The 9,855-nt window shown below is 43.3% G+C and overlaps 1 protein-coding gene and 1 long non-coding RNA gene across 3 annotated transcripts in view; one reads left to right on the top strand and one right to left on the bottom strand.

Annotated features, from left to right (window-relative positions):
* The window catches only part of LOC135567463 (zinc finger protein 239-like), a 9,169-nt gene extending 5,128 nt beyond the window's left edge, over positions 1-4,041 (bottom strand). The window contains exon 1 of the mRNA XM_065014854.1: positions 3,970-4,041. Coding sequence (XP_064870926.1) covers positions 3,970-4,041 — 72 coding nt within the window. The remainder of the gene's footprint in view (positions 1-3,969) is intronic.
* A 1,560-nt stretch (positions 4,042-5,601) lies between these two features.
* On the top strand, positions 5,602-9,844 carry LOC135567467 (uncharacterized). 2 transcript variants are annotated; one of them, XR_010462369.1, is made up of 3 exons: positions 5,602-6,517; positions 6,744-6,815; positions 9,694-9,844. It is a non-coding gene; the product is annotated as an uncharacterized LOC135567467 (long non-coding RNA). The 2 variants fall into 2 exon arrangements; XR_010462368.1 differs by lacking the exon at positions 9,694-9,844 and adding an exon at positions 8,192-8,629 and having other exon boundaries at positions 5,603-6,517.
* The last annotated feature ends 11 nt before the right edge of the window (positions 9,845-9,855 follow it).

Here is a 9,855-nt window from a genome sequence, read left to right as displayed (position 1 = left end):
CTTAGTCTGTGTGGGTAGAAAACACTCAGACGTTTAAAAACTGGTTAAATCACTGCTGTGGCTTTACCAGAACGGCATTTACATCGAAAAGCACAGGAAAAACTGATCACTGAAAATGGGGAAAATATATCCATGCGCTACTTGAACCCATTGATAAACGTGAACCACAATTAATTGACTGAGGTTGCAGTACCTACAGCTTCCACAGGGTGTCTAGAGTCTTGTCATTTCCCTTCGAGTTTTTCTTGGTCAAACACATACAGGACACCGTATCTAATCCGGTCTAGGACCGGATATTTTCGTTGAGTTTCTAGCCGGACATTTTTCCAGACGGACAGCTAATGATCTTTACATCGCCTCCTGATGAATTTTATCGCTTATTAACGTTTACTAATACCTAAAGTTGCATTACAAACGTATTTCGAAGTGTTTTGTGAAAGTTTATCGTCGACTTTTTGAATTTTAAAAAATGACGTTACGTTTTGAAACGATGTTTTTTCGTTTATCACACAGTCTACATATAACGAAATCTAGGCTTTATATGGACCGATTTAATCGAAATAAAGACCCAAATAGTGTTTATGGGACATCTAGGAGTGCCAACAAAGAAGATGGTGAAAGGTAATGAATGTTTTCTATTTTATTGTGCGGTTTGTGTAACGCCGAAATGCTAATTATTTTGTTTACGTCCCCTGTGGGTCTTTTGGGGTGTTGCATGCTATCAGATAATAGCTTCTCATGCTTTCGCCGAAAAGCATTTTAAAAATCTGACTTGTTGCCTGGATTCACAACGAGTGTAGCTTTAATTTGATACCCTGCATGTGTATTTTAATTTACTTTTGAGTTTTAACTAATACTATTAGCATTTAGCGTAGCACATTTGCATTTCCAGAGCTCTAGTTGGGACGCAAGCGTCCCAGGTAGAGGTAAGAGGTTAACCTGTTGCTTCTACTCGGGACGCTTGCGTCCCAACTAGAGCTCTGGAAATGCAAATGTGCTACGCTAAATGCTAATAGTATTAGTTAAAACTCAAAAGTAAATTAAAATACACATGCAGGGTATCAAATTAAAGCTACACTCGTTGTGAATCCAGGCAACAAGTCAGATTTTAAAATGCTTTTCGGCGACAGCATGAGAAGCTATTATCTGATAGCATGCACCAATACACTACAACAGAAAAGCACAGCAGGGGACGTAAACAAAATAATTAGCATTTCGGCGTTACACAAACCGCACAATAAAATAGAAAACAGTCATTACCTTTCACCATCTTCTTTGTTGGCACTCCTAGATGTCCCATAAACACTATTGGGTCTTTATTTCGATTAAATCGGGCCATATAAAGCCAAGATATCGTTATATGTAGACTGTGTGATAAACGAAAAACAGCGATTTCACAACGTAACGTCATTTTTAAAATTCAAAAGTAGACGATAAACTTTCACAAAACACTTCGAAATACGTTTGTAATGCTACTTTAGGTATTAGTAAACGTTAATAAGCGATAAAATTCATCCGTAGGCGATGTACATATCATTAGCTGTCGTCTTGGAAAAAATTTCAGGAGAGAGCTCTTCCGGAATGATCTGGGCGGAGACCGGAGGTACGTCGTGCCCCTCTTTCGGTTCAACCAAGAATCAAAGAGGATTAAATTCACAAGATACTCGACTACATGGGGATGCTGTGGGAGTTGAATGCTCGGTCTTATCTAATTCGGCTCACTGTTAACAATTGCTGGAAGTGGCGCAAGGATATTTATTTCCATTTTCTGTGATCAGGTTTTCCTGCGCTTTCCGATGTAACGCACGTTATGTAATAGCCACAGTCGTGATTTAACCAGTTTTAAAAACGTCCGAGGGTTTCCTATACACACATTCTAACCATATGAACGTACTATATTCCTGGCATGAGTAGCAGGGCGCTGAAATGTTGCGCGATTTTTAACAAAATGTTCAAAAAAGTAGAGGGTAGGAGCAACTAGTTAAGGTGAGGATTAGGGCTTTTATAATAGGATATTGTAGAAGGAAAAAAAGGGAGGAAAGGAGGGAGGTGGATCGTATCCAAAGGTTAATTGAACTCGAGTACGAGGCAGGCAACCTCGGCGGGTCGATTGACTGGGAGAGATTCGCAGCCCTAAAGGCGCAGCTCAGGGAGCTGCAGGAGCAGAAGGCTCGAGCTTTCCTGGAGCGTGCGCATAGTGGCTTTCTAGAACATAATGAGACTTGTTCCGCTATGTTCTTTAAGTCGGTTAGGGCCAGGCAGAGTAGGAAGGTAATGCATGGAGTTAGGGAAGAAAATGGTAGTATAGTAAGTAAACCAGAGGAAATGGTCAGGGTGACAACTGATCATTTCCAAGGTTTATTTAAGGAAAGGGAAATAGATGTAGAGCAGGGAAACGTGTTTTTAGAACACTTGTCCCGGCGGTTGCCAGAGGACATTAGAGACGTGATGGAGGCCCAGATCTCACTAGAAGAGGTTGAGAGCGCTCTTAGGAGGATGGGAAAAGGGAAGGTGCCTGGGATGGATGGGCTGCCGGCTGAGTTTTACCTCAAGTTTTGGGGTATACTTGGACCAGTGGTTCTCGAAGTCTTGAAGGCCATCCTTGAGACGGGGTCCCGGGGGGATCAATGGCTGTTGGTGTGCTGTCACTTCTTTATAAGAAGGGGGAAGCAACTGACCTTGGCAACTGGCGGCCATTGACCATGCTGTGCGTAGATTACAAGATTCTTGCAAAGGTTTTAGCAGACCGGTTGCGCACAGCCCTTCCCTACGTCGTCCACGAGGATCAGACGTGCGGGGTAGAGGGCCGCTCTATAAGATGGAACCTACAGTTGATCAGGGATTCCATCGCTTGGGTTGAAGATAGAGGGCTGCCTTTAATGGTAGCAGCGCTAGATCAGGCGAAAGCTTTTGATCGCGTGAATAGATCTTTTCTATTCAGGGTGTTAGGTAGATTAGGATTTGGGGAGAAGTTTATAGGATGGATCCGTACTTTATATGTCGGAGCGGGGTGTCGAGTTAGTGTAAATAGTCACTTAGGTGACGTTTTGACCTCTCGTCTGGGGTCAGGCAGGGATGCCCACTCTCGGCTCTCCTCTTCATACTGTACATGGAGCCTCTGGGGCTGCCATTAGGGCAGACACAGGGGTGGAAGGCTTGTTGATCCCTGGAAGTGGTGGGCTGCGTGTTAAGATGACGCAGTACGCCGACGACACTTCCTTGCTGTTGTGCAAGGACTCGTGCCTGACAAGGTCCCTTGCCATCTTTGGGGATTTCACCCGAGCGTCGGGAGCAGTTCTGAACCATGCAAAGTCTTCCGTCAAGTTTTTCGGAAGATGGCGCGGTAGAACGGATGTGCCTGGGGGGTTATCTCTCTGTGTAGGGGCCCAGAGGATTCTCGGGGTTCATTTTGAGACCTCCGGCTCAGCGACGCTAAACTGGAACATGCGTATCGCAGTGGTACAGAGGAAGCTAGCAATGTGGAAGGCTAGGTATTTGTCTTTTATGGGCAAAGTCCTGGTCCTAAAGGTGGATGTGTTGCCGTCTCTTTTGTATTTGGCATACATCTACCCATTGCCGGCTTGTCTGAGGAGGCCTCTAGTGAGGCTTGTGTTTCAGTTTATGTGGAGTGGCAGGTGCGAGTGGGTCGCCAGGGCACGCATGATCTGTCCCATCGGGGAGGAGGTAGGGGGTACCACATTTCCCCTCAAGCTGGACTCAATTTTTGTTTCTTTCTTGTTAGCGGAGCTTGCTCAGCCAGTGATACACCCGTCCAGCGAGATCTAATCTACGCACAGCATGGTCAATGGCCGCCAGTTGCCAAGGTCAGTTGCTTCCCCCTTCTTATAAAGAAGTGACAGCACACCAACAGCCATTGATCCCCCCGGGACCCCCGTCTCAAGGATGGCCTTCAAGACTTCGAGAACCACTGGTCCAAGTATATCCCAAAACTTGAGGTAAAATTCGTACCAGGCGAGAAGCGTAATGGTGTGGTCTAACGCGGGTCCTCGGGCGGAACAGCTGCCGTGGCACTTTGGCCATGCGGCCAAGTGGCTGCGTGCGCACCCAGAGGTTGAAGTTGCCCGAGTAGGTTTAGACCACAGGCACCTGTACGAGGAGGTCAGGCAGGCAGGGAGTCCTGCGCCTGTAGCGGGCATCTCGTCAGTGGTCTGGGAGGGAGTGCAGGCGCGGGGCCTGGACAACAGGCTCAAGGACCTGAATTGGTTGAGCCTTCATAAGCGCTTGCCGGTACGTTCCATATTGTACCGGTATAGTTTGGTGCAATCCCCCACCTGTCCAAGATCCTCTTGTGGCAGGGAGGAGACTGTGCGCCATGTCTTTTGGGACTGTGCCTTTGCCGGAGTAGTATGGGCTAGGGCACGGGTGATGCTAGGTATGGTTAGGAGTGATTTTGTTTTGACATGGGCTAGGCTAGAGAGGCGTAGGGAGAGCAAAGGGAACGGATAGGGACAGGTTTCTGCTCTGGCTTCTCATGAGTCTCTTTAAAAGGGACTGTGGGAAGCCAGGCAGAATTTAGTCAAGACAGGGAGAGATTGGGGGTGGAAGGGATAGTGAGAAGGGTGGAAGGTGATTTGAGGGGAAGATGAAGAGGGAGGAGAGGAAGTGGGGGAAGCATGCGGCACGGGGAGAGGTGGAAAGGGGTTTAGGGCTGGGAGTGTTAGAGTGAGTTTGGTAAGGGGATAGATTAGGGAAGGGGAGATAGGAAAGGGTTAGGTATTGGTTAGGTATGACGGGGAGGGACGATGCTCCCCTGAGGTTTGTTTTTGTTTGGTGATTTGGTTTTGTAAATATAAATTAACAATGAATGAATGAGAGATATGATTTTGTAAAGTGTGAATGGTATTGATTGTAAATAAATTATTTTAACCACTGTTTTGGTTTGCTTCCTGTTTTTAAGTTTGCTGTGGGTTTTTATTTTGTTTGCCTCTTCTTGGGCAGATTTAGTGGGTCTCATGGTGGGTGTCTTTTAGGTCCCAGTTGTTTTTACTAGTCAATTTTCAGTCGACACCCTCAGTGTCTTTCAGAACCCCTCCTAAAAAAACAAGCTAATGTTTTTGGGTTGGATATTGCATCCAAGTAATATTTTAATCAATGGCATTTCCTAAGAATGCTCATTAGTCTTACAGTTATTGTTTGTGTAGTAAATATTTGTTTATTTTCATTGTTTTTTCCTGTGAACCCGTTGGTTTGTATCCGTGTCTAAAATGTGCTGTATAAATAAAGCTTGATTTGAGTTGAACATATTGTAAGACAAATGAACCCAATGACTGGCAATCAACAGACTAGCAAAACCAATGAACAAATGTGCAAAAGCAAAACAGTTTATCTCCCACTATGTTAAAATAGTGCATATGTTTACATACCCTACATTACTCATCTCATAGGTATATGGATATACTGTACTCTATACCATCTACTGCATCTTGCCTATGCCGTTCTGTATCATCACTCATTCATATATCTTTATGTACATATTCTTTATCCTTTTACACTTGTGTGTGTATAAGGTAGTAGTTGTGGAATTGTTAGGTTAGATTACTCGTTGGTTATTACTGCATTGTCGAAACTAGAAGCACAAGCATTTCGCTACACTCGCATTAACATTGCTAACCATGTGTATGTGACAAATAATATTTGATTTATATACAACACTCAAAGTAGTGGATATGGAGCATCTACAGCCTCAGTTACACCTGACACCTAAATGTGACTCCTGTCATCTGATCACTCCAAACTGCATTGGGTTCAGATCTACCAGGACGGACCTTTGACAGTCTGGATGCAGTCAGGCCACTGAATATAAATAAGCAAACTGGAGATTCCTTCAAAACGGTTGCCTACAGTTACCGTGTAGGGCACTGCAAGGTTGGGTGACCAGGGTCATCTGGGACTGCCTCCTGGAGGAATTCAGGTGTGTGAAGGCTACCTGTGTTCTGCTTAACTTCATGATGGACACGAGGACCAGGAGGGGATCTGCAGCTCGCCGCTGTGTCCCAGAGGAGGAGTCTGCTGTTCTGCAGGATGTTTCAAGGATTGGGTCCAACAATGCAGCAAGAGAGGCAATCCGTGTGCAGGAGATCTTCACCTCCTACTTCTTCAAAGAGGGTGCTGTTCCCTGGCAACACCATAGACTACACTATGCACAACCAAAGGCTCTTAAGAGCCATTCACATTGCAATAAGAGTATTCTTCCATTTACTTAGCTATGTTAACTGCAGTTATTCCATTCCCAGTTTCTCTCCCTTTGATTTCTACTTCTCAGGTGAGGGTGCTGTTTAGGTAAGGGTGTGATGTCTGTGCAAAAAACAAAACAGGCTATTTTAAATCACCCATTTTGAAAAAAATGTAGAACAATTAGACACCCGATAACCCACAACTACCCACTCATGTATCGATCTGATTGTTGGATTGTGTTGTGCAGTAAGCAGGTTCAGGTGTATAACTGTGGCTCCTTCCACCTTCAAAGAATAGGCAAGAGGGCCAACCATGGAGAATAGTAAGACACATCATTATTTCTATACGCTATATTGTTTGTCCTTGTGGGTCCGTTCATGTTTTTCAGCATAAAGTACTCTGCAGCCACTTAGTGTGGTGTGGACACCAGGTGAGGCCTCACACAGATTCCTGTTGAACACAGGGTCAGTTTTAACTACCTTATTTTCTCAATAACAGTCTCTCTCCTTCACTTCATCCCTCTCTCCCCTTCTCCCTAAATCCTCTAGGTTATATCAGCTGTGTCGGTGAACCCCTCCTGCATCTGAACTGGCTACATAGAGGACACAGCATGATCAGAGGTGAGAGGTCACTTGGTCAGGACAACAGGAAGTATTATTAAAGAGATGCTTTACATTGAAATACAGATAGAGATGCAGTAGTCCCAGAGTTAATGGTCCCAGGTCAGTTTATATTATACAGGAAGTATTATTAAAGAGATGCTTTACATTGAAATACAGATAGAGATGCAGTAGTCCCAGAGTTAATGATCCCAGGTCAGTTTATATTATACAGGAAGTATTATTAAAGATGCTTTACATTGAAATACAGATAGAGATGTAGTAGTCCCAGAGTTAATGATCCCAGGTCAGTTTATATTATACAGGAAGTATTATTAAAGAGATGCTTTACATTGATACAACTCTCCTTCCGTGGCCTCCAACTGCTCTTAAATACAAGTAAAACTAAATGCATGCTCTTCAACCGATCGCTACCTGCACCTACCCACCTGTCCAACATCACTACTCTGGACTGCTCTGACTTAGAATACGTGGACAACTACAAATACTTAGGTGTCTGGTTAGACTGTAAATTCTCCTTCCAGACCCATATCAAACATCTCCAATCCAAAATTAAATCTAGAATTGGCTTCCTATTTCGCAACAAAGCATCCTTCACTCATGCTGCCAAACATACCCTTGTAAAACTGACCATCCTACCAATCCTCGACTTTGGCGATGTCATTTACAAAATAGCCTCCAATACCCTACTCAACAAATTGGATGCAGTCTATCACAGTGCAATCCGTTTTGTCACCAAAGCCCCATATACTACCCACCATTGCGACCTGTATGCTCTCGTTGGCTGACCCTCGCTTCATACTCGTCGCCAAACCCACTGGCTCCATGTCATCTACAAGACCCTGCTAGGTAAAGTCCCCCTTATCTCAGCTCGCTGGTCACCATAGCATCTCCCACCTGTAGCACACGCTCCAGCAGGTATATCTCTAGTCACCCCCAAAACCAATTCTTTCTTTGGCCGCCTCTCCTTCCAGTTCTCTGCTGCCAATGACTGGAACGAACTACAAAAATCTCTGAAACTGGAAACACTTATCTCCCTCACTAGCTTTAAGCACCAACTGTCCCAGAGTTAATGATCCCAGGTCAGTTTATATTATACAGGAAGTATTATTAAAGAGATGCTTTACATTGAAATACAGATAGAGATGCAGTAGTCCCAGAGTTAATGATCCCAGGTCAGTTTATATTATACAGGAAGTATTATTAAAGAGATGCTTTACATTGAAATACAGATAGAGATGCAGTAGTCCCAGAGTTAATGATCCCAGGTCAGTTTTGCATTTCGCCTCCTGATTGATGATTAACAATGTTAGATTAAAAAATAAATACACAAGGCTTAAACATGCTCACTCTCTCCATCTGTCTCTGGTCTGCAGGTATGTTTTGATGTGAAAGGATGCCAACCCCCAGTCCCATCATCGCCACCTCACCTGCTTTTAAGATAACAGTGTCTCTAGTCGGCCCAATGGTTATGTAATTGTGATGAACTGAGAGAACTTTTATGTAGCACTGTGATTCATTAATCATGTGCTGCCTTCCCTGCTCCTATGTGTTTACCTCTTTCCCTTTCTGTCTTTAACACCTCTCTCCTCCTCTTTCCCTTTCTGTCTTTAACACCTCTCTCTCCTCCTCCTCTTTCCCTTTCTGTCTTTAACACCTCTCTCTCCTCCTCCTCTTTCCCTTTCTGTCTTTAACACCTCTCTCTCCACCTCTCTCTTCCTCTGTTTTTATAATTCACAACAGATGTGCATTGATGGACAGATTGAACTTGTATTTATAACACTTGGATAATGAGCTTTTCAATAAAGTGTTTCACATTCTCTACTGGTTGAAATGAAGTGTGATGTGATGAAATACTCCACCAATCCTGTGTTTACCAGATCAATGCAGAGATGAACCGGTGTTAAGAGTATTTACATGATGCATAGGAAGTGTAGTGTAATGTTTAAAAAATATATATATTTCTGTATATATGAATTAACTAGTTAAATCCTGTTTCTAGTCTATTAGTTACAATGTGTCACCATTAATGTCCCAGGACCAAGATTGGTAAACACTGTTGAAGTGTATAATTGTAATACATACATGCAGACACGGCGTCATTCAAAGACAGGAATTTGATCACCTCAAAGACATTCATACCTAAACTGCACATTAATTTGCCAAGGTAGAGTACATGATCAGTGAATATATTAAATGTACAGGCTACAATGTGGGGATCTCGTGCATGGTAATAACTACATGTATATTTGACTTGAATCCTTGGCAAAACATGATATTATATTCTACTCAATCCATAGGCTTCATTAATGTCATTCAGGCTGTTTTGAAGTTGATACAACTGGCTATGATAGTTGAGGTTTATAGCTAGGTTCTGAACTAATATGTATACCAAACATTTGGGTCCATACACAGATCGAATAGATAGCTAGCTACACATCCATGGGCATACAGGGATTTTAATCATCCACTGCACAGTCATCCACTGCACAATAACATACGTTATTTCATCTATCTGCATGGCAAATACAAATTTGTACATTCAATTTGCAGTAAATTCTTCAGCCAGCTAGATTCTATACATCCACTTTTTCACAAAACGACCGCCTGGTTTGTGGGTTGTTTAAAGGGTGTCCCTAAAACAACCAGAATGACAATTTCATACTCATGTCACAACACCTATAAAACTAGCCCAGCTAGCTGGCTAAATCACGATTTACGTAAATGAACTATGATTTAAAACAAGCATAATCGTTTGTCTCTCCATTAACTAACATTCCTGTCAACTGTACATGTTTTTTTGCATGATTCATTATGACGTTATAATACCTTACATTTGCTTCCATCCTAGTATTTATGTCCGCCATCTTTGATCCAGTTCAGGTCTGTGTAGGGGTACCCCTCTCCTGTCCGCCATCTTTGATGAAGAAAGTCCAACATTCACTTGTGCAGCAGCAGCCTCCCCGGTCCTAGTGCCGAACCGATAGGACGTTTAAGATGCGATGGAACGGTTCACGAAAAAAATAAATCACAGAAAAAA

Source organism: Oncorhynchus nerka, unplaced genomic scaffold, assembly GCF_034236695.1.
Source record: "Oncorhynchus nerka isolate Pitt River unplaced genomic scaffold, Oner_Uvic_2.0 unplaced_scaffold_2041, whole genome shotgun sequence".
NCBI classification, from domain to species: Eukaryota; Metazoa; Chordata; class Actinopteri; order Salmoniformes; family Salmonidae; genus Oncorhynchus; species Oncorhynchus nerka.
Note: the sequence above shows the minus strand (reverse complement) of the source record. Positions and strands in the feature narration are given on the sequence as shown.